This window comes from Histomonas meleagridis (genome assembly GCF_020186115.1).
Source record: "Histomonas meleagridis strain 2922-C6/04-10x chromosome Unknown contig_92, whole genome shotgun sequence".
NCBI classification, from domain to species: Eukaryota; Parabasalia; order Tritrichomonadida; family Dientamoebidae; genus Histomonas; species Histomonas meleagridis.
In genome coordinates this window covers 285,194-311,365 of record NW_027150925.1, presented here as the reverse complement: position 1 = coordinate 311,365, position 26,172 = coordinate 285,194, and the positions used below count along the sequence as shown (strand labels likewise).

Here is a 26,172-nt window from a genome sequence, read left to right as displayed (position 1 = left end):
TTAATAATAGTTGTTAATGTCTCCTTTTTCATATGTGAACTTTAATGTTCTCGGGAATTTCACGACATTAGTGATGATTTGATTATAATTTGATTTAAATTTGGTTGTACCTAATAATAAATTGAATTCTATTTCATTACCTTTATATATAGACCGATACAATTTCATGATATCACCATCATTACCAATATATTTTAATTGATATTTTTTATAACTTTTATAAGGACAATAATCTAAATTATTTATATTAGGTTTAAATTGTGAATCTAATTTTGAATAATCAATATGATATGGAAGTATATAGTTATCAAATAAATATTTGTTTTTCGAACGAGATTTGAAAACCTGTGTTAATATAAGGTGAATTCTTAGAATCTTCATATATATTATAATATTTATATATATTGTCATAAGGAAATTTACTAAAATATTGTAACAAATAATTACTATAAGCAGAATCGAATGTAAATACGTTCCCAATTTTATTATCAATTATTTCTATACTATATAAATATTTTTTTAATTCTTCACAATATTCATTAAATTTGATAGGCTTTTTTTCAGCTTCAAAAACTTTGCGTGCAAACATCTCATTCAATTTTTTGATAATCGTTCTAATATAATATTCATAATGCTCTGGAATTGTTTTTCTTTTAATTTTTCCATTTATAGGTGTAATTTTTTCAGTTTCGATAAAAAGTTTGATAAAATTATATTCAAATTGCTTATAATCGTCAAATTGTTTATTTTTAAATTGATCATCTGTTGTTCTTTCTAAGCTCACATCTATATAATAATTAACTAAATTGTTGTATGTTTCAACTAATGGCTTTGTACCAGTATTAAATTCAGGTGTAAAATTAAACTCCCTATTATATTTTTCATTCAAAAAATTAATAAAATTTTGAAGACTCAAATTATTTTTTAATTGTGAATTTTGATTATTTAATTCATTTTTAACTAATGTTTCGAATGATTTTTGTATTTCTCTTCTTCTTTTATAAATTGGATCCATATAAAAAAATAAAATGAAATAAAATATTTTTTTATTCTTTAAATACACTTAATAAATGTTCATCTATTTTACCTGTTACTTTACCAACTATTGAATTTAATATTTTAGTCGTTATTACTAAATCATCTGATAATTTATTATTATCAAATAATACTACATCACCAATTTCATAATCTGCAGTATTATTTACTCTAAAATAAAAATCTCCATGTGTAGCAAAATCAATAGTATCTTGTAAAATTTCTACTTCTCTTTTAATAACATCACCTATTGAAGCTTTATATCCAGTTTCATGTTTAGCTACACAAATACCTATATATTCTTTATAAGTACCTGTAGTTTTAACTGATGGTATACAATCTGTTGTAAATGTATTTGAAGTATACACGCCATTTTGTTTTAATGAAAAAACATTACCTGTGAAAAATATAGGTGAACCAATTTGAAATTGTGTTAAATCTTCTGAAACAGGAGCATTATGAGTAATGGTTGTATTAATTGGAATTGAACCTGAGCCAGGATTGTGATTAAATACATGATTAATATAATATGATGTAGTATTCACAACGTTCCATACCAAATCTTCAGAGGAGGTGCTATCCTCAGGTGTACCCACAGAAGATTCTCCTTGATCATCTGAAGGGGTCCCACGTTGTGTTAATGCTTGAAAACATAATTTATGATCATTAGATATTTTAAATTCCCATGTATAGCGATAAACTTCATTTGATTCTATTGATCCATCCATAGTGGGTGAATCCATAATTATTAAAGGACATTTAATTTCAGGACAAAAAAGTTGGCCAAAAGAATAAAATTTAAATGTACTATTATCATCTACTGATTTTAAATTCAATGATTCTGGGGTTGCTTGAATTCTATAAGTATAATCTTTTCCATAATCATCAGAATGATGTAAATCAATATATTGTCCTACTTCTAAAACTCCATCATTTTTAATAACTGCTACTGAAGGAACACCAATCTTTATATTACTATAAGAAGGAGAAGAATTAATAGCAAAACCATTAATTGAAGTACATGTTAAATTACTAAAATTATGTGTATGATTTAGTAGTGCATATTCTGTATGTGTATGAGTTTCAGGTGGGAATGATGATGGTTTATTTCGGATATCACTATAATTTGGTTTGTTAATACATAAATTTTCTACAGTTCTATTTATGAAATAATCTTTTATTTCAGGAGGCTGAGTATCATCTTCTCCTTGAGAAATACTAAATATTATTTTATTTTCTTCTTGTGAAATAGCTGCTAGTTGCCATTTATCATCATTAGATATAGTAATCTTTTTTAAATTAACATAATCAAAAGTATGTATATGCTCTGATGGCGGAAATGTTTCAGGTTTATCATTTAAATCGTTATAACTATGAGTATGAACTGAAGGTGGAAATGTTTCAGGTTTATCATTTAAATCGTTATAACTATGAGTATGAACTGAAGGTGGAAATGTTTCAGGTTTATCATTTAAATCGTTATAACTATGAGTATGATCTGAAGGTGGAAATGACTGTGGTTTATCATTTAAATCAGTATAACTATGAGTATGATCTGATGAAGCATAGTTTACATGTTCATGATTTTTTTTAGCATAAATCTCATCATGATTATGATCATTTAAAGATATTTCAGATGTATCTACATTATTTATAGTTGAACATTGAATATTGCCATTACTTCCGAAACTTAATAATGAACCAGTTTTTGATTTAAAATCTAATGAATTAGTATTAGCAGTTATTCTCCATGTATTATCTTTATCATAATCTGCATTATTATGCATATCAATATATTGTCCAACTTCTACAACACCATCTTCTTTTAATGTGATAATAGCTGGAACATATAATTTTGTATCCCATTTACCACCTTCTGCTGTTGACAATTGAAAACCATTTAATGAAGTAACTTGTACATTTCCATTTACTGTTAAATCATTATTTATTGTATTATGAGTATGACTTTTTGTAGAATATTTTTCATCTGATTGCGATTTATTATAATATAATTGTGGGATTGTAATCGAAGTTATAGTATTAAGTTTTTCTGTTATTTGATCATTTGTAGAATAATTTTCTAAAACTTTTTGTAAGTCATCTTGGTCAATAATTTCAGGAGCAGCAATAACATTAGTTTTTATACCTTTCGTAGCATTCTCAATACTAAACATTGATAAAAAATATAAAGTTTGCCATGCGACCAAACAATAACCGTCGCTTTTTGACTACTAACCTCCGACCAAAGATAAATTGAATAGAATAAATGTCCGACCAAAGATAACCGGGGACAATTCGTGTTGGTTATGTGAGGTTTTTGATAGGTTTATGCGAAAAGTGGTGCTAAAAGTGCTATCGTTCCTATCAAAAAGTTTCGCGTTCTCTCAAAATTGAATGCGCATTCAAATTTTCAGACGAATTGTATGGCTCACAAAAAATCATTTTCGATTTTTGTTGCGAGCAGAGCGAGCACACTCGAGGGATTGGAGGGTCTGAGGCCTCCGGAGGTGCCCTGCAGAACACCTCCGGAGGCCTCAGACCCCTCAATCCCCAGTGAAAACTTAAGGTCGGGAATGATCACGAGGACCCTAGGGGCCCCGTCCCCGGCGGGGCCCCTAGGGTCCTCGTGATCATTCCCGACCGCATTATATACCTACCAGCTTGAATTGTTGCGTTTTTATTTTTTAATAAATCTATATCACCTTTATATTGAGTTTTTTTTTTTATTCTGCCAAAGCTTTTGCGTAACGTTTAGTTTCTTGTTGAGCTTTGTTTGCTAATTCATGCCGATGTTCAATCTCTCTTTCTGCCACTTCATGTTTTTGCTTTTCTTCATTATACTTTGCTTCAGCAGCTTTTGTCGCTTTTTTCATATCTTTTTCTTTGTTCATCCAAATTCTTTTTTCTTGCTAATTCATCTTGTTTCTCTCTTCGCGTATCATTAATTTGTTGTTGACGAACATCGTTTTGATTTCTCATATTATGTATTGCGTCAAGATTTACGTTTTGTGGCGTTTGTGATAAAGCAACAGGAAGAAATGGATTTTGTAAATTTGCCATCATTTGTGACCTAGCAGAATTGGAATTTTGATTATTCGGTAAGGGAAGAATATTTGCTCTGACCGATGCGTTAGGATTAAATGTTGGAGCTTGAGTAATTAGTCGATGCCTTAATCCGCGTTTAACATTTTTCTTTGTTTTTCTGATTCTTCGTTTAATTGTTTTCTTTGCCATTTAATTATAGATAAAAATATTGATTCATAAGTATTGAACTCTTGCTCTTCATCCTCTTTGTATCGGCACATTATAAACTTGTTCTTGAGGTTCTGACGAGACTATTTCTTCCTTTTGCTCAAAACCTTGCTCGTCATTTCCTGTTTGTTCATCCGAAGGAATTTCCTCAGCATCAACGTAAATATCATTAATTAAATTTTTATATTTCTTCTTAAGCTATTTATGCTTACCTGTTGATTTATCTAATCTAGAATTTAATTCAATTATATGCTCCATTAATAGCTGGTCATTTGATATATAAACTTTACCGTCAGAATTATTTTTAATTACTTTTTGACTTACCGTTGAAGTTTTTGATTTCTTCGCTAACACACACACACACAGCGCTATGTGAGCTTCGTGCTACGCACTCGCTCCCACCCGCGCTACATAAACTAAAGGATGAACGGTGTAAACGCGATTGATTTTCATAAATCGGTTGGTTTTGATTGAAAGTAATAAAATATATTTAAATTCATGATGACATTTATATTTAAAATGTGTGATGCATGACAAACTAACTAACTAACTAACTAACTAAAAAAGTTATTAGCTAAAGGAAATTCGGAAAAGCTGAATGAGTTTCTCCATTTTAGTGATTTGACGTGAATATTGCATGTTTACTGGAGCTGATGATGATAACGGATGAGTTGTCGTAATGCTATGTGGAAAGTTGTTATTAACTGAGGTTGTGAATGTAAAAAGTACCTTTTAATTTTCAAAGGTGATTTTTTAACCCTTTTTTTGAACCCTCAACGAAACGGAGAAAATAAGCATTTTTTGAAGGATTTAACGCAAAAGTTGACGGTTGATTTATCGGAAAGAATTTAATGTTTTGATGTTAATCCGTGGAAAGTTGTGTTTGGAGCTTAAAGCTGTTATTAACTGAAGGTTTTTATCAAAAAAGTACCTTTTAGAAATCAAAGGTTAAAAAATCACTTTTTTTTAACCCTCAACGAAACGGAGAAAATGAGCATTTTTTGAAGGATTTAACGCAAAAAGAATATGACAAAAAAATAAATTATTTAAACTAAGTTTTATAATAATCCGTAAAGTTTCATGAATTTTTTATAACGTACTTGTACTTTTTTATGATTCACGTCATACGCTCTAACAAATGCCAAACCGCGCTTATCATAACAGATTGTTAATTTTCTAAATTTAATGTCGTTCCAGAAGAAGAAAGAATCAAGCTCAGGATCATAATAATAATCTTTAAATTTATGGTTACCGTATTCTAAAATTTCAATTGAATCTTCATTGATTTCGTCGAAGAATTCAAAAGCTCTATCGCTATATGAAGAAGTATTTTTTAGATTTTCTGACTGATAAACCCAACGGAGATTTGAAACGTGATTGTTTGAACGATTGTGATCTATATGATCTATAAAAGGTTTGTCATCAGGATTTGGAATAAATTGTAATGCAACAATACGATGTTTAAGATATAATTTTCTGTTTAATTTACATGCAATATAACCGGTAGTTTTAATTGAAAATTCTTTAATGATTTTTTTATCATTTTTTCTTCTAATGGCATAAGGGTATTCTGTGTTAATCTCATAATTTCGGTTTACAACGCAAGTTTTCCAACTCATATTTTATTAAAAATAAAAAATTAAATTTTTTTAAAATTAGCTTTAATTTTTTATTTTGTAAAATCATCCGAAAAATGTTAATTTACTTCGTTTCGTTGAGGGTTCAAAAAAAGGGTTCACTTTTTTATTTTTTTAACCCTCAGAAATTTTGTGTCACTTTTCGAGTGTCACTTTTTGTGTAAAGGTCGTTGGTTCGAGATACAGCGACATTGAATTTTTTTGTGGAACCACTTTTTTATAATTTCATATAACATGTCTTTTCGGTAGGTATATAATGCGGTCGGGAATGATCACGAGGTTTCTAGGGGCCCCGCCTCAGGCGGGGCCCCTAGAAACCTCGTGATCATTCCCGACCTTTACTTTTCACTGGGGGGATTTCCGGGGTCTTCGACCCCCGGAGGTGCCCTTCGGGCACCCCCGGAGGTCTCAGACCCCTTCAATACCCCGAGTGTGCCCGCTCCGCTCGCAACAAAAATCAAAATGATTTTTGTGAGCCATATTATTTTTTATAAACGAATGGTCCAGAATCCACAATTTTAAAAATGTCACATCATCACTTCACTCTTTATGAATACAGATTACTATTCAGTTACAAAACTTGCAGATTTCATGAAAGAAAAAGATCCAGATGCTATAGCGGTTGCTTTATTTTTTGAACCCAAAGATGACAAACTTGGCAATTTTAACAATTTTATAATCAAACCGATTGGCATGATCATCAAACATAGAAATTTCCAAGATTTTTATTTTGTTCATAAAGAGTTGATCGAATTCTTCAAACAAAGAAATATCAAAGTTTCAGTACCAATAACTGATAACAAAAAGCCACCACTTACTAATAATATTCATTATTTAGAGATTCATTTGACTCTATTAGAGAGTAATTTTGGAAGATGGTATCATGCATTTCTATATGAATCAACGAACACTGAAGTTAATAATATACTCATTTCAAATAAAATACCTGATAATAATGAATTCCAAACAGTATTTGACATGAATTCAATCGATCCTGATAATTTTAAAGCTCTAGTTTGAATAAAAAAAACAATAATCACTTCATTTTTTTAATGTCTGATGATGAATTTCTTTTTACATTTGATTTCTATAATGATTATTTCAATAATTTTAACACTTCACCTGTTGACAATGCTCAAAGCAATACGAAAAAGACAATTTATGTTACTAATGTTTTTTCTTCATTATGGTCAGTAGAAAAAATTGTTAAAGAATTAAATAAACAAATAAATAATGTTTATTTTATTTATTTTCTTTTTCATAAGGTATAACATATATTTCACTATTTTGTCTTAAAGCTGAAAATGGTATTGGTTGTTCAAATATAATTGCATTTGTAAATGACACTCTTCTCTGTTTTTCTATATCTTTTTAAATTTCTAATTTCAGGAATATCTAACCTATTTTTGTTGTAATAGGTTTCTATAACCTCAGGTTTATAATTCGACATTTATAAAAATGATTTAAATTTTAACAAAATTACTTTGAATTTTTGAAACTAAAATATACCAAATTGGACGCAGGCGTCCTTTAAGGACGCCTGGGATTTGGTATATTTTAGTTTCAAAAATTCAAAAAAACAATATATATATATATATATATATATATATATATAAATAATATTTTATTATTTCTTTTGTTCAACTAGTGCATTAGCTAGATATCCAGTAACATGAATGAGCATTCAATTTTGAGAGAACGCGAAACTTTTTCATAGGGACGATAGCACTTTTTATGACACTTTTCGCATAAACCTATCAAAAATCGTATAACCAGCGCAAAATGTCCCCGGTTATGTTTGGCCGGACATTTATCCTATTCAATTTATCTTTGGTCAGAGGTTTGTAGTCAAAAAGCGACGGTTATATTGTTTGGTCGCATGGCAAACTTTATTTTTATAAATGCTTAAACCTGTGACTAAAACGTATTTTTGTACTTCACAAAAAGAAAACCGTTTTCCGCCTGAATTTGTCGATTCTCAAAATCCTAGATATATTGTAGTACAGCAATGTAAGTGTAAATTTAAGGATTATTTAGTATCTGATGTTTCAATGCATGCTGATTTTATTGAACGTGACCATTATGAAGATTATTTTTGTATTTATACAAATGAAAACAGGACTAAATATAAGAAATATGAATATAAAAGTAGAAAACCAAATTTTAAAATATGGTTTAAAGAAATGAATGGTAAAGAAATTGATCCAGAATATTTTATGTTAGAATTATTATTAATTTATTAAATAAAAAAAATCATTTTTTATCAATGTTTAGTATTGAGAATGCTACGAAAGGTATAAAAACTAATGTTGTTGCTGCTCCTGAAATTATTGATAAAGATGACTTACAAGAACTTTTAGAAAATTACCCTACAAATGATCAAATAACAGAAAAACTTAATACTATAACTTCGATTACATTACCTCAATTATATTATAATAAATCGCAATCAGATGAAAAAAAAAAAAAAAAAAGTCATACTCATAATACAATAAATAATGATTTAACAGTAAATGGGAATGTACAAGTTAATTCATTAAATGGTTTTCAATTGGCAACTTCAGAAGGTGGTAAATGGGATACAAAATTATATGTGCCATCTATTATTACATTAAAAGAAGATGGTGTTGTAGAAGTTGGACAATATATTGATATGCATAATAATGCAGATTATGATAAAGATAATACATGGAGAATAACTGCTAATACTAATTCATTAGATTTTAAATCAAAAAACTGGTTCATTATTAAGTTTTGGAAGTAATGGAAATATTCAATGTGCAACTATTAATAATTTAGATACAACTAAGATATCTTTAAATGATCATAATCATGATGAGATTTATGCTAAAAAAGATCATGAACATACAAACTATGCTTCAACAGAACATACTCATAGTTATAACGATTTAAATGATAAACCTGAAACATTTCCACCTACAGTTCATACTCATAGTTATAATGACTTAAATGATAAACCTGAAACATTCCCACCTTCAGAACATACGCATAGTTATAATGATTTATCTGATAAACCTGAATCATTTCCACCCTCAGTACATACACATACGGAGTATGCTCTGAAAGATCATAATCATGATACAAAATATGCTGCTACAAATCATACACATAGTTATAATGATTTAACAGATATTCCTACAGTATCAAATCCAGAAAATATCACATGTTCAACAATTAATGGTTTTGCTTTAAATTCTTCTCCTTCATATTCGAATGTAGATATTAGTGTACCTTCAATTGCAGTTATTAAAAACGATGGTGTTTTAGAAACAGGTCCTTATATAGATATGCATAGTAAGGATGGTCTTGGAGGTGATTATGCATGGAGAATACAATGTACTACCACAGAATTAACTTTTATATCAAAAGAAGGAAATGAATATTATATTACTGATAATGGAGGACAAGAGCAAATAAATACAACTATTACTCATAATGCACCTGTTGAAGAAGACTTAACACAATTTCAAATTGGTTCACCAGTATTTTTAACAGGTAATGTTTATGCTTTAACCAATGAAGGTAAATATGTTACAAATACTTCATCAACTGATTGTATTCCATCAGTTAAAACATCAGGTACTTATAAAGAATATTTAGGGATATGTGTAGCTAAACATGGAACTGGATATAAAGCTTCAATAGGTGATGTTATTAAAAGAGAAATCGAAATTTTACAAGATACTATTGATTTTGCAACACATGGAGATTTTTATTTTAGAGTAAATAATACCGCAGATTATGAAATTGGTGATGTAGTATTATTTGATGGTAATAAATTATCAGATGATTTAGTAATAACTACTACAATATTAAATTCAATAGTTGGTAAAGTAACAGGTAAAATAGATGAACATTTATTAAGTATATTTAAAGAATAAAAAATATTTTATTTCATTTTTATTTTTTTAGAATGGAAGAACGTGAACCAAAAAAAGAACCTAGCATCAATAAATCTCCATTAGATGAAGTACGACGATTAGCTCTACTTAATGATAAAGGACCTGAAAAACAGCCTTCTTTTTACGAATTTTTAATGCAAAATTTAAAATTGATTTTTCGTAATCTGAAATTTGATTTATCATTAAATAATTTTTTAAAACTAATGGATGAAGCAACAAAATCTGTTAGAAATGGGGTTCCAATATCACCCACATATAGAATTCAATTTAAGTCTATGAAAGAATATTATCAAATCATTATTAATAGTTTTATTATAAATTTTTTCAAAAAAACCCAAATTAATACAAATTTAGATTTTGATGAATTTAAGAAATTAATTAATGATATTATTAAAAAATATAATATAGATTATATTGATGGACATATAGGTTTATATCCATTAAATGAATATTATAACTATTATAAATCTATTATTCTAAAATATACACCTTTAGAAAAATTACTTCATAAAATATTTGCAAAAGAAGTAGAAAATGATTTTAAAAATGGGAAACCTAAAACTATACAAGAATTTATTAATTTCTTAATTACAAAATTAACTAACTCAAATATAACAGAAAATATTCCATTAGATTATGCTTATTCATTATATCTTTTATATTATTTTTATCATTTTAGATATGTAACTCCAAATGATTCTTACAATATTTATGAAGATAAACAAAATATTAATACAGGTTTTAAAACTTTAAATAAAAATAAATATTTATTTAAAAAATTAAATATACCTTATAGTATTGATTATACAAATATAGGTAAAATAAAACCGAATATAAATTATTTTCCTTTAAAAAAAAAAAAAAAATATCAATTAAAATATATTGGAGGTAATGGAGAATATCAAATGGATTTATTTTTTTCACATAGTGATGAATTTAATTATGATTATTGTTATTTATTAGCTGTAGAAGTACAAACTAGATATTTATTTGGTACTTTTACTAATATTAAAATAAACGATAAACATAGTAAAAAATCAATCGAAAGTGTAGCTAAAGCTTTATTTGAACTTTATGGTACAGGTTTATTTAATCCTAAAATTATTCATTGTGATTCAGAAACAACATTTTTATCAAAACCTTTACAATATATTTCAAATCATTTAATTGGTACTAAAATAATTCCTGTTAAAAGAATAATAATTAAAAATAAATCTTATCCTATACATTCATCTTTAGCTATAATTAATAGAATTTGTAGAACTATTAGAGATATGGCTGATAATATGGGTTTAGAATATATTCAACCTCATGATATGAATAAAATTATACATAATTATAATCATACTTATCATAAAACATTATCTAAATTAAATCATAAAAAAATATCACCATATGAAGCTAAAAAAAAACAAAAAATCTTTTTGGTTTATCTCTACATAAATTAAATTATAATATTATGAAACAAAAAGGATTTTATTTACCTCCTGGTACAACAGTAACAGTTTATAACACAGATCAATTAAAAAAGAGATCAAAAATATTATCAGATATTTATATAGTAGATAATTTTGAAAAAGGTAAATTTAATATTCATAATGATAAAGGAATAAAAATGTCAGTACCAAGATATTTATTAAATCCAGTTCCAAATGCAATTCTTATACCTTCAAAAGAAAAAAGATCCAATGATGTTTTATTAATAAATAAATACTTTTTCTAAGGAAATATTAAATTCATCCATTAATGTGTTATATTCTTTATTATATTGAGAATTAAAATCATACCCATTAATCTTAATTGAATTAACTTTTTTAATTGGATTTACATGTTTTAAACATCCAGGTTCAGGATCTTCATAACTTAATCTAACTTGATTAAAATCAATTCTCAATATTAAATTATAGCTTGTACTAAATCATTAGCATTGATTATAATTTTACCACTATTATCAATTAAATTTGCTATTAATTTCATATTATTTGTTTTTAATATCGCACTAAATGTTAAAGCTATATGTTTATATAAAGCACTAGCATTATCAGTATTAATTTCAGTTTCTCTTGTAATTATTTTTGATGTTTCTTCATTAACTTCAGGATAATGTGCTGGTGTTTCACTATTGTTATTATTAATAATAACTTTACAATTAGCACTAGAACTATTATGTTCAGTATTATTCTTCCCTACATGGGGTGAGAAATCACTTATTTTAATCATAAAAAATAATGATTTTAAAAATTTTTGTTTATTAACTTACTCATCTGCTAATCCATTAGGTGTACCAATTATACTTACTACATATTTTTTAACTGCATCTAACATTATTTGTTCATGGTTAGGATCTTCTAACAAATCAGTAACAACTTTTTTTACAAGCAGTTGAATAATAACTTTCACCTGTCTCCAATTTATATTTTTTACCTGCTTCAATATTTGGAATATTACGTTTTTTTAATAGTTCTTCTACTTTAGGAATTACCATTAATTTGTATAATGCAGCAGATAATTGAAGTATTGGACAATAACCCCTAATTCTTCCTTGATATTCACTATTACCTTCATATTTATCAACGAAAGTTTTATATGCATCTTTAACAAGTAAACTTGTAAATACTGCATTTGCTGACCTTCTTCTTGGAGTACTATGTAATTTATAAATATTCATAACACCAGTATCTCTATAATAGTTATCATTAGCCCTTTTCACTTTTTTCCCTAAATTCATCATATTCAGGATTATATTGGACAGTTGGATCATCGAATGGTTTATCATATTTTACTGTTCTTACTTCACTATCTAGCCATTCATTGAAAGATTTAATCTTCTTTCCATCTGCTCTATGTTGTCTTCTTTTTGTAGGATTACCATAATTATTTTGTAAATATTCCATATATGCTACTTGATAAGGATCTTGTTTTTTGACTGTCCATCCATTAACAAATTTAGCTCTTTTATGTTGATCTCTTATAATAATATCTGGAATTCCATCTTCATTAATATCTTCTTGTTTTACTGACCAATGATATCTTGGATCTTTACCATCATTATGTTTGTTAACATATTCCAAAGCACCATTATATGTTTGTGCATCTCTAACTTTTCTAACATCTTTCTTTAAATCAAGAATTAGATGTGCTAAAGCTTTCATATTCTCATCAATTAATGTACTATCAGCACCATGATATTTATAATGACTTAAATCATCATCAAAAATATATTTAGCATCACCCTCTGTAACATATCTTTCACGTTCTTTTTTAATAATTGGTGGATATATACGTGTACCATCTTTATTTCGTGGTCTACGTGTTCCATATATCACATCTTGTTGCATTAAAAAAAATGATTTTAAAAAAAAAATTTTTTTATTCAATTTTTATATTTTGATTATTAACATCAATAATCATTTTTTGATGACCAGTTAATTTTTGATAAACTGAATAAATTTGATCTTTAGTATAAGGTAATGGTATTTGTTCAATCATATATCTTAATTGTTGTTTAGAGAAATTAGGAAATATAAATATAGTACTTACATTAGCTTTAACTTCAGCAGGTAAAGATTTCCAAAATTGTACAGCGAAAAAATACAGAACATTGAATATGAGCTAATTTAGTAAATAATTGATTAAAATAATTAGTAGGTTTTTTAAATAAAGGACTATTAGCACAATCTTCAAAAAATATTATAGTATGTAAAGTTAAATTATTAAAATTATTAATATATAATTTTTCAAATAATTCAGTTATTTGATTATCTACTATTTTATTTTCCCAATGATTATTTTTAATTTCATTATAAAATTGTTTCCATTTTAATATATCTTTAACTATATCTTCTGCTTGATTTTCAGCTACATATAAAATTGGGATTTTAATTAAAGGTTTTAATGATTCAAATGTAGGATCATTTTCTAATCCATTTTTATTAATATAAATTAATAAATGAGTTCTAGGACTAATATTACTAATTTTAATAATTTCTCTAATTATACATTGAGTTTTCCCACTTCTTTGTCTACCTACTGCTATATTTAAAAGAATTATAAGGTACATTCACTTCTGGATGAATTTCACTTATTAATTCTTCATTTAATTTAGGTTTATTTTTATATAAACAATAATCAATCATATTATCTAATGCATCAATATTAATATCGTTTTCCATAAATTAAAATAATTTCATAAAAAGCATTCTGTCACTTCATTATTTTTTAATGGAAGCTCTTTATACATGCTTTGCACAAGAATTTAAAGATTGTGATTTTAGTGCAATTAATATTAAACCTTCCTTTTCTAAAAAAAAAAATAAAAATGTAATAACAGTAACTGTAACTGTGTATAATAAATATCATAATTTACTTAGAAAACAAATTTATAAATTTATAGATGAAAAATATCATCCTACTATAAAGAATCCTTTACAAAATATAACGCCTGAACAATTGGATCAAGCTTATCAAATATCTAAAATGGAATTATTAAATCAAATATTTAATGATGATTTTAATAAATATAATGCTTATGTAAATAAATTGAATGTATTACAAAATTATGCTAATACATTAATGCCACAAAATAATCAACCTCAAAATGATCTATAAATAAAAAAATCTAATTATTTAGTATATGTAAACTATTTAAACAAATTTTTTTTGTGTTTACCGTAAATAAACTAAATAAAAAGTTTACTGAATTATAAACTTTTGAAAAATATTTTATCACAATACAATTATGTTGTGATAAAATGACGAAAAATGACTTGTCAAATGACACAAAGTCCTAACCTATTTTCTCAATATTTGAAAGGGTGTTCGTTTCAAAATAATAAAAATATATCAAAAAGTTTAATTGAGAGACAATATTTTGCATGACTTCACTTCTGGAATGGAACGAGAATACGGAGTTCAAAGCATCTCGGCGCCTAGGATCAATGATGAGGGTGAGGTGTCTTTCCTAGTCCATTGGGACACGGAAGAGTTCACACGAGAGCCTCTAGAATGCCTAGTGCCTGGAAGTCTCGATCTGCTCTATGATTGGATCGAGACTCATGGTCCAAATTTAAGACCCGAGATGGTTCATACAATGTATGAACAAATTGAAGCTGCCTTCTGGAAATTGGAGCAATAAACACCCAATAATTCTAATTTTTTTTAATCTAAATAAAAAAAATTGAGATCTAATTTTAAAATAATTTTTATTTAATAACCCTCTGGTGTACCATTAGTATGGTATTTCAGACCATTTTGTAAGTCTAATGTGAAATAAGTATCGCGACAAATGAATAATTGTGGTGGTGGAGGATGATTTCCAGCTTCATCTACATTATAGTATGTATCATTAGCGTATGTAAATATAGGTTGACCTTTAATTTGTATTGGTATATTTTGACCGTTAGAATCTAAACCATCAAATACGTAACCACCACGTGAACGTTCACATTGTATATTAAGCATAAATGAAGTAGCATCACTTAATGTATTATTATATCTAGTACCATTTGAAGCATTTCTATCCATAGTTAAAGAATCTTCAAATTCTTTAGTACATTGTATACCACCATCTAAATCAGAAGCAACTAATTGATATTGTTAAAAATCTAGCACCTAAAGTAGAAACAGGTTCATCAGGATAATTTTGACCTGCAATAGTTAATTGAACATTATTATAAATAGGATTATCGAAACAAGTATAATCATTAGCATGTTTTGGAAATACAACTGTAATAGTTGTAACATTAAATAAAGGCATATTAATAGTAGATTGTATACCAGATTCAGTAGCAGCTAAAGCAAATGCATTATAATCTAATTGTTGTGAAGGAATTAATAAACCTCCAGGTTGTTGAAGTATTTGAGCTATTTGATTTAAAGTTTCTTCTTTAACTCCAAAACCATACATATTAGATTTACATGAAACTACTGTTAAACCTGTACAATATAAAGAAACATTCTCAGTTGCAGTATCAATAGTATGATTAGTTTCAGTATCACATTTAAATGTAGTAGTTATATTAGCAGAATTACCTATTTGATCTTCTAAAAATTCTTTTCACTTCTTTAATTTTACGTGGATCTACTTGACACCATACTAAACCATTTTGTTTAACATAAAACTTTAATTCAATATCACCAACTAATCTATTTGGATATAAATCAAATGCTTGTAAAGCTAATATATCTTCAAATGGAAGATTCATTTCAAATTCGATATCATGTTTATTTCCATCTGCAATTGTATTTAAATCAACATAAGTACCACAAACAGATTGAGAATATTCTGAAACATTTTCATATAAAGAATGTGTATATTTTCTAGTTTTCTTTTCAGCATAGGGTTTAATTGTAGAATAACAATAACCTTCACGACAACATTCATTTTGTTGATAACCAGTAGAAATATAATTAGACATAATTTGTAATTGATCTAATAATTGATTAGAACTCTTAAAACCTATAAATATTTTAGCTAAATTTTCAGGATCTTGTAAATTACTAGATGAAATAGCTTTTGATAATTGTACAGTTATTCTTATTGTAAAATTAATAAAACCTTCAGTTATTTGTGAAACCATATGATCACCATGAGTGATTCTTAATCTAGTTTCTTGTGATTGATTAAAAGGTGCATTTTGATCATGACAATCTTCAGTTCTTAAAATAAAAGAACGAGTACCATCATTTTTAGCAATTAAATCTTTAAGACGATCAAAATAAGCTCCAACATTACCTTGATCATTTTGTTCATTTTTAGATTGCGTATTATTATAATACATTAATAAAAATGAAAAATATTTTTCATAATTTTTAATGGCGTGGGGGTTGTGGAATAAATTTAAAAACGGTATAAAGAAAATAGGACCTTTACTTAAAAAAGTGAAAGAAGGATTCGCAAAAATTAGTCCTCATATTGCAAAAGGTTATGAATTTGCAAAACAACATAAAGAAGATATTAAAAAGATAGGACCTTTAAAGAAATTACCTGTAGATAAAATATTTGAAGTAGGTGATAGAATAGCTCCTATATTCAAACCAGTAGGTATGGAAGCAAATGATAAGATCTTTTCTAATTTACATCCTGCATTTTATAAATAAAGAAATAAATATTTATTTTTATTATTATTTATGGCTTGGGGTTTTTGGAACAAAATTAAAAACGGATTTAAAAAAGCTGGTGCTTGGATTAAAAATAAAATTATTAAACCAGTCGGTAGATTTATTGGAAATGTTTGGAATAAAGTAGCTAAACCTGTTGTAAATACAGTAGGTAAAATACCTGGAATTGAAAATTTACCTGGTCATGCAGGTGCTATTGCAAAAGGAATTAAAATAGCAGATAAATTCTCACCTGTGATAGATGGTGTAGCTAATGCACTAGTTGAACAAAAGAAATAATAAAATATTATTTATATATATATATATATATATATATATATATATTGTTTTTTTGAATTTTTGAAACTAAAATATACCAAATCCCAGGCGTCCTTAAAGGACGCCTGCGTCCCATTTCCTATATTTTAGTTTCAAAACTTCAAAGCAATTTTGTTAAAATTTAAATCATTTTTATAAATGCCGAATTATAAACCTGAGGTTATAGAAACCTATTACGACAAAAAATAGGTTAGATATTCCTGAAAATTAGAAATTTAAAAGATATAGAAAAACAGAGAAGAGTGTCATTTACAAATGCAATTATATTTGAACAACCAATACCATTTTCAGCTTTAAGACAAAATAGTGAAATATATGTTATACCTTATGAAAAAGAAAATAAATAAAATAAACATTATTTATTTGTTTATTTAATTCTTTAACAATTTTTTCTACTGACCATAATGAAGAAAAAACATTATTAACATAAATTGTCTTTTTCGTATTGCTTTGAGCATTGTCAACAGGTGAAGTGTTAAAATTATTGAAATAATCATTATAGAAATCAAATGTAAAAAGAAATTCATCATCAGACATTAAAAAATAAAGTGATGATGTGACATTTTTAAAATTGTGTATTCTGACCATACGTTTATAAAAATAAAGGGTACTCTCCAAGCAAAAGGGAAAATTTGAATACCTTCCTCTCAAAAAGTGGAAATGCCTTTCAATTATGCGTGATTTTTTGAATAGCATTGAAAAATTTTCATTCAAAATATTTTTGTGAGAAAATATTCCTTCTCAAATTCGATTTCTATGTTCTACATTTTTTGACATAAAAAATTTCTGAAAATTTATAAATTGCCATTGTATTTTTTAAATAATTTTAAATTATTCGATATTTTCAATTTTAATATGACAAATATGCACTGACACGCAACATTCTCAGATATAATATATTTATCGAACTCAATATTTATAATGATAATATATATTAAATTCGTTTCCGAAATTCGGTCATAGGTATACTGGGAAGATATAAGAACTAGCCATTAAAAATACATAATATATGCACATAATTGAGGATATTAATTAATATAAATATGAAATAATATTCATGATAAGTCAAGATAAATTTTTTTTCATTTTTAAAAGTGACAAATATCACTTTTGTATGGTTTATTTTCGTCGGTGCGCCGATGGTAAACGATATGACCAATAGATGCAAGATAAATGAGCAATAAATAAACATATTTCTTGATCAATTCATTGCAAATAAAGTAAAAATTACCCAAAAATATCATTAATCATTATTTGAAATAAAAAATATATGAGGAGGGGGGTGGGGGGTAAAAAAGAACGACCCTTTTATCTCGACTTCTATTCAATAAAAATTATTTTTTAAATTATATCATATTTAAATATTCATTATTAAATCTAAATATGTGAGCATTATGTTCATCATGTCCAAATGCAATTGTTTTCAATCATTAAATTTTCTTTATAGACATTTAGAAATATTGCCAAATTGCATAATTATTGGTAGAGGAATGACATTAAATTCGATGAAGAAGTTATGTTTATATTAGATATATTAAATATACTATTAGTTAAAAAACCAATTTGTTACACTATCTATTGCATAATTCGAAGAATTGAGAATTTTCACCTTATTTAGAATATTTATGTTCATTTGATTAATATTTGAAACTAATAATTTATCGTATTTCATAAAGAATATTGAAATATTATCAAGTTTTTTAAGCACAAAATATAATATCTTATATACTCAGTACCAAACAAATAAAGATCATGAAACTGGATTCTGCAATATATTTATTAATATATTACCACATATAAGTAAAAATGCAAACGAATTAGATAAATCGAGAATAATAATAAGAGTAATTAAAGATTACATTAATATTTTATTTATTTTTAATATCATAATTTAAATTCCATTGAAAACAAAAAAATCGGAAGATATAATCAAGAATAAAAAAAATGTATATAAATATCTACAACAAAGAACAAATATAAAATATTATATAACGAGTTAAATATTACTAAAATACATCAGATAATGAGATAACTCATTATTATAATAATTAATACAATGAACAACACATGTGTTGATAATTTAATTTATTATTGTTGATGATGCGAAATCATTTATTGTAAGTCATAATAAATCAAAAAGATACAACAATTTTATGCAACAAATTATTATCAAAAACCAATTTATCACTGAAATGATTCATTAATAAATTATGATTCATTATTGCATTAATGGAATAATCTTCTATTATAATAATTCCAAGAACAGTGAAACTATGGCAATAACAATTCCTGTAATTGCACTTGGATGAAGCTTTGTACCATTACTATGGCTCAATGGGCATACATCGCTTATTTTGTTACCCTTGGTAACATTGATCTCTACAAAAGTGCTTTTTAGAATATTCATTTGTTACATAAATAGTTGGACTATCAAATGTTGTATTATAACACGATGGTTCATTCTTACCATAGAAGCAAACAATTTCAAGACTCATGCATGAACTAAAAGCATAGTTATCTATCACATTAATGTTCTCTGGAATGATAACTTTCTTAATGCTATTGCAATTGATAAATGCGCCTAATCCAATCGTTCTTACTGAGCTGGGAATATCAATACTAGAAATCAAAGAACAACCTTCAAATGCATATTCTTGGATTGCTAATATGGTTTTTGGAATTACAACATCACCTGATTTTCCAGAAGGGCAAAATATTAATTTAGTAATATTTTTGTTATATACAATTCCGTCATTGTTATAATTGGAGTAATATACATTATTTAGTGAGATGGTTACAGATACTAAATTTGGACAATTTTGAAATGCAAATAGACCAATTGAAACCACTGAGTCTGGAATATTGACATTGTGGAACAAACATCCATAAAACTGGAAGTCTTGTAATACTGTGATTGAATTGGGAATACTTAAATTTGTCAACAAAGAACAATTAATGAACGAAAAGACACCAATTGATTTTACAGAATTGGGGATATTTATATTTGTAATAAGAAAACAATCCTCAAATGCATAATCTTCAATTAATTGAACAGAACTAGGAATATTAACAATACCTTCTACTGCTGATGGACATAATATTACTTTTGATATGTTTTTATCATAAACAATTCCATCATTATTATAATTCGAATAGATTTCATTATTTTCAGAGATTTTAATTGCCTTTAATTTTGTGCATGCATCAAATGCAGATTCATTAATTAGGGGAAACTGAAGAAGAAATTTCAATTTGCTCTAAATTTAAACACCTATAAAACGCAAATTCTTGAATTTTTTTAAACAGAATCTGGAATTATAACATTTGTTATCTGCCTGCAATCAGAAAAAGAGGAATATCCTATTGATTTTACAGAATTGGGGATATTTATATTTGTAATAAGAAAACAATCCTCAAATGCATAATCTTCAATTAATTGAACAGAACTAGGAATATTGACAATACCTTCTACTGCTGATGGACATAATATTACTTTTGATATGTTTTTATCATAAACAATTCCATCATTATTATAATTCGAATAGATTTCATTATTTTCAGAGATTTTAATTGCCTTTAATTTTGTGCATGCATCAAATGCAGATTCATTAATTAAGGAAATTGATATAGGAATAATAAGCTGGTCCATAGAACAACCATAAAATGCATAATCTTTAATCGTTGTAACAGATTCACCGATTACTACATTTGTTAATTTGCTCTGATTATAAAAAGCATGGCTATCAATCACAAATACATTGCTCCCAATTTGCAGTTTTGAAAAATGACCAATGGTTTCAATATCATCTCGTGTAATAGTTGAAACATTAAAGACTTTAAGAGTATCATTTTCGAGAATAAAGTTACAGCATGTGAAAATAGGAAGAAGGTAAAACATGTATAAAAATAAATGCCATCTTTGGCAAATTTAAAATTCAATTGTTCAAATGTTTTTCTTGATCCCTATTATCATTGTTGCCAGACAATCAACAGAAAATAATGAGGAAAACAGTGCTAAGCCAGGACTTTTAGTTAATGTTAAAGGAGATCTTGATTTCAACGAATTAATAGATCAAATCAGCAAAATAGTAGGTTTCTTGCTAACAGCAAAAAATGAAATTCCAACAAATGGAGGTGGTAGATTTATTACAGGTGTTGATTCCGGTAATGTTTATGCATTTTATTACCATCCGTCAAAGAGACACAGAGTTTCATGTAGACCAGGACATGGCCAAAGAATTCAACCAAAAGATCCAGTATGGTTTGAGGCAAATGAATGGGCCTATGTTATTCTTAAATCAGCCTGGTATGGAGGTAATCGATGCTGGTATGATGATGAATAAATCTAGATTAAGTGTAAGAACTTCAATCGATTTATTTAATTTTTTTTAATAATTAAATAAGTTTTTAAATATATTTTAAAAATTTTAATATTATTTTATATTATTTAATGTTTTTATAATGTTTTTATGTTATTACCATATAATAATTTAGCTATTTAAAAATATATTATTCGATTTTTTTTGATAAAAATGCCATTTTTGCTAAAAAAAATGCCATTATAATCCAAAATTTCATCAAAATATTTGCATGTAGGAATACAACAGATTATTTTAAAATGTATATTGTTGATTGAAAACATGTGTTTTGATCAGAATTATTCTAATATTGAATAAAAAATATTATTTTTGATATATTAATTATGGAATTGTATGAGAAAATAATATAATGATAGCCTAACATAAATTTATGTTATGTACATGCATAAAGCTTCATCAAATTTGTGTATTTTCACTTGTTTATTCATGCTTTTTCATATTATCAAATGTTTTATCATGTTCATTCATGTTGTTCTATCTTATCTTGTGCTTATTCATGTTTTTTCTCATTATAAAACTTTTTTCATATTATCTCATTTGTATTAATAATTTTTTATGTTTGTTCACATAATTTCATATTTATTCGTGTTATATAATGTTTATAAATTAATTTTGAATGTTATCTCATGATTTTCTATGTTATCTCATGTTATATCATATTTATTAATGTTTTTTCATATTATCTCATGATTTAATATGTTGATTCATGTTTATTCATGTTTTTTTCATTTTATCTGATATTTATTTATGATTTTTTATGTTATCTCATGTTTATTCATGGATATTCATGATTTTTCTTGTCATAAAATGTTTATTTATTAATTTTAATATTATCTCATGTTTGATTTGTTGTTCATTGTTTATTTTCAATGTATTATCTCCATGTTATTCATAATACATGTCATAATAACATATAGTGAAATTTTTTATATTTTTCTATGAATTGTGTGACATTTTACACTTAATAATTCCATGAAAATCCATTTTGTTTATCAATATCAATAGATTTCAAGTTATAACATTCGTCAAATGAAGTTCCATCAATGAAAATTACAGAATTAGATACTTATACTGTTGTTAATGCACTTTGTTCATTAAAAGAAAGTTCTTCTATTTCTTAAACAGTATCCCCTATAATTACTTATGTAAAATAATGATTAATAAATAGCAATTAATATATATAATAATTTATCATTTTTTATGTTACATTATGTTCTCTTCATTTGATTTTTGGTTTATTATATATTGTATATAATAGAAAAAAAGCAAATGAACAGGAAAAACGATATATATTTCATAAGAATATCAAATAACATATGAAAACACATTTGAACACCATAAATAACATAAGAATATGAATATTTACATTCGTAAACATATTGACTATGTAATTTACAATATATTATGAGGCTTGTTTTTATTGTAAGCTTTGCCGAATAATAACCCAATTTTTTGGGCAAGAAAAATAAATTATATATAAATAAAACTATAATATGCTGATGCATTAAATGTCAATATACATATTCTACATAATAAGATAATATTTTAAAACTTTTTTCTTACTAACCAGAAATTAGGGTATTTAGATCAATTTATATTTACCCCCTATTCATATATCAATAATATATATTTCGATTTTATGAATATATAAATATCTTATTTTATCATAATATAATTGAATTTATATAAAACACCTTAAAGTTAATGTATCGATTTTTGTATAAGAAATTCTCTTAAATGATTATATTTTTAGATAATTTATGACTATTTACTCAAACAAGTGAAATAACTGCAGTTATAATGTGAAATAAAAGGGTATTTTCATCAAGTAGAGTTGCAAACATAAATTGTTATATAAAATTAACATTGAGTTACGGATGAGAACTTTATTAGCTGACAACATAATTTAATAACTTTCATACTTTAAATATAACATTAGACTTTCATTTGTTATAATATAAATAAAAAACTTCTTTCTAACTTTCATCAATATTTCTCAAAATTCATTTGAATGTTGTACCATTTCATTTCTTCTAACAACAGTTAATTTATATGGGATCAGCTTTCGAACATATTCCATATAGTACAAAGCATACTTGAAAACTTTTAAATATATTTTATGTATTGCCTAATATTTAAATAATATGTTTTTTGTACTTGCATATGAATATTTTGGAAGGATCTATGTAAATGACTCAATTAAGTTACTGTCGTCCATTTCATTAGTATATCGGAATAAGTATGATAAATTCACTTTTTTTGCATTTTTTACAAATCATTTTTAAATTTCTTATGCATATATAATTTTCTCTAACTAGATTATTTAATACTACATACATGATTTTATATTCTAAATAAATGAGGATGAGATATTTAATTATAAAATTGACATAAATTCAACCATGATTTTTTCAAACTTTCTCAATGAAATTTTGGTCATCACCAAAATTTCAAACAAATTTTTTTCATTATCAAATAAAAGTTTAAAAACTTTAATTCTAGTTTATTAATACACACATCTTATATAATAAAATAATATTATTCAAAATATTATTTATTCATTTGATGTAGAGATATGTGAGTCAATTAAAATTGACCCTCATATATTTTTTGATATATATTAAAAATCCATTCATTCTATATTATGAAATTATATTATTAATTTTTTTATGAGCTAAATGTCTAGATATCAATGATCATAATTTATTCGATTACAAATATATTTAAACAAATTATTTTTATAAAATTTAATTGGATTTAAATGAAATATATTATATTTGATTTATTGAGCTATTTATGAAATATTATATGAATTAATTGATTTTGCTGATTATAATATTTGATTATTATCGACTTAAACTAATAAATTAATTTTCTTTTTATGTATACGCTTTTATTTATTATTCATATTAATAATAATTCAATATTGTATGCATTATGCGTTTAATATTTATTTGTTATTATGAATTACAATCAGCCTCAACAATTATCTTTCCCGTTTATCGATAATACTCTCTCTTATTTTTGGCTTTTTACGAATGAAGACGCAGCTATTCAATTCGCATTACAGAATGGAGTTATTTATAATCAAATGATGTGTGAAGAATGTAATTTCGATATGCAGATCTACAGAGATTCTTCAAAAGGATTTGGATACAAATGGATATGCACAAGATGCCACAAATCAAAAAGTATTTTTATATGGAAGTATTTTTTACTCAGCAAAAATATCACTTTCTAAGATTTTTTATTTATTATATTGTTGGGTATATAAATATTCATGTAAAGATACTGCGAGAGAAGTAGGAGTGAGCAGAAACACAGTAACTTATTATTTTACTTTATTTAGAAATGCATGTGATGCATATGTTTTATCTTTAGAAGGTCTTGTTGTTGGCGGTCCTGATAAAACTGTTCAAATAGATGAAACTTTAATGTGTCGAAGAAAATATAATGTTGGACGATGTTTAAATCAAGTGTGGATCTTTGGGGGAATTTGTGTGGAAGATAGACAATTCTTTTGTCTTGTTGTACCTGATCGAACAAGAGAAACATTAGAAGAAGAGATTCGTAATCATATATTACCTGAAACAAAAAATAATTTCTGATTGCTGGAAAGCGTATGACTTTCTTGATGATGACAATGATTACGAGCATGAAACTGTTAATCATTCATGTAATTTTGTTGATCCTGAAACTAAAGCGCACACTCAAATGATAGAAAGACTTTGGAGGGAACTAAAAAAAATTAATAAAAGATATGAAGGAATCCCAGAAAATAAAGTCAATGAACATATATCAGAGTTCATGTGGAGATGGAATGTTATTCACAATAAGGATCAAATGTTTAGGGCCGCCGTTCAATTAATTGCAGACACAAAGTTTACAAAAGTAATTGATTGCGATGAAGAAGAAGAAAAGTTGGAATAAGTAAAAATTCATATCTTCGATTGTTATGATCATTTTTTATTTCTAGAAAATTGAGGGATAGAAATATAAATGATATTTTATTATGTTATTTAAATATCGATTTGTGAAGATTTATGTTACAAATTTCGAAATTTCGAAAATTTAATTTTTGAAAAATATGTATATATTATCTTTATTTGATGACATATTTTATTATATTATTTAAATATTGATTTGTTTAAATTTTTTGTTACAAATTTCGAAATTTTGAAAATTTAATTTTTTAAAAATCTGTATATATTATCTTTATTTGATAACATATCTTGTTATATTGTTTAGATTTTGTTTTGTTTAAATTTTTTGTTACAAATTTCGAAATTTTGAAAATTTAATTTTTTAAAAATCTGTATATATTATCTTTATTTGATAACATATCTTGTTATATTGTTTAGATTTTGTTTTGTTTAAATTTTTTGTTACAAATTTCGAAATTTTTGAAAATTTAATTTTTTAAAAAATCTGTATATATTATCTTTATTTGATAACATATCTTGTTATATTGTTTAGATTTTTGTTTTGTTTAAATTTTTTTGTTACAAA

The 26,172-nt window shown here is 25.8% G+C and overlaps 5 protein-coding genes across 5 annotated transcripts; 3 read left to right on the top strand and 2 right to left on the bottom strand.

Moving 5' to 3' along the window:
- Positions 1-9,232: 9,232 nt before the first annotated feature.
- On the top strand, positions 9,233-9,826 carry GO595_009686 (uncharacterized protein; the record flags this gene model as incomplete). Its single annotated transcript, XM_067923398.1, has 1 exon — positions 9,233-9,826. One exon carries the CDS (start codon positions 9,233-9,235, stop codon positions 9,824-9,826), a length of 594 nt encoding a protein of 197 aa, XP_067770214.1.
- Positions 9,827-12,543: 2,717 nt separating this feature from the next.
- Positions 12,544-13,185, bottom strand: GO595_009685 (uncharacterized protein; the record flags this gene model as incomplete). Its single annotated transcript, XM_067923397.1, has 1 exon — positions 12,544-13,185. The coding sequence occupies one exon, from the start codon at positions 13,183-13,185 to the stop codon at positions 12,544-12,546; it is 642 nt and encodes a 213-aa protein (XP_067770213.1).
- Positions 13,186-14,738: 1,553 nt separating this feature from the next.
- On the top strand, positions 14,739-14,981 carry GO595_009684 (uncharacterized protein; the record flags this gene model as incomplete). Its single annotated transcript, XM_067923396.1, has 1 exon — positions 14,739-14,981. The coding sequence occupies one exon, from the start codon at positions 14,739-14,741 to the stop codon at positions 14,979-14,981; it is 243 nt and encodes an 80-aa protein (XP_067770212.1).
- Positions 14,982-15,052: 71 nt separating this feature from the next.
- Positions 15,053-15,370, bottom strand: GO595_009683 (uncharacterized protein; the record flags this gene model as incomplete). Its single annotated transcript, XM_067923395.1, has 1 exon — positions 15,053-15,370. The coding sequence occupies one exon, from the start codon at positions 15,368-15,370 to the stop codon at positions 15,053-15,055; it is 318 nt and encodes a 105-aa protein (XP_067770211.1).
- Positions 15,371-21,231: 5,861 nt separating this feature from the next.
- Positions 21,232-21,627, top strand: GO595_009682 (uncharacterized protein; the record flags this gene model as incomplete). Its single annotated transcript, XM_067923394.1, has 1 exon — positions 21,232-21,627. The coding sequence occupies one exon, from the start codon at positions 21,232-21,234 to the stop codon at positions 21,625-21,627; it is 396 nt and encodes a 131-aa protein (XP_067770210.1).
- Positions 21,628-26,172: the final 4,545 nt, after the last annotated feature.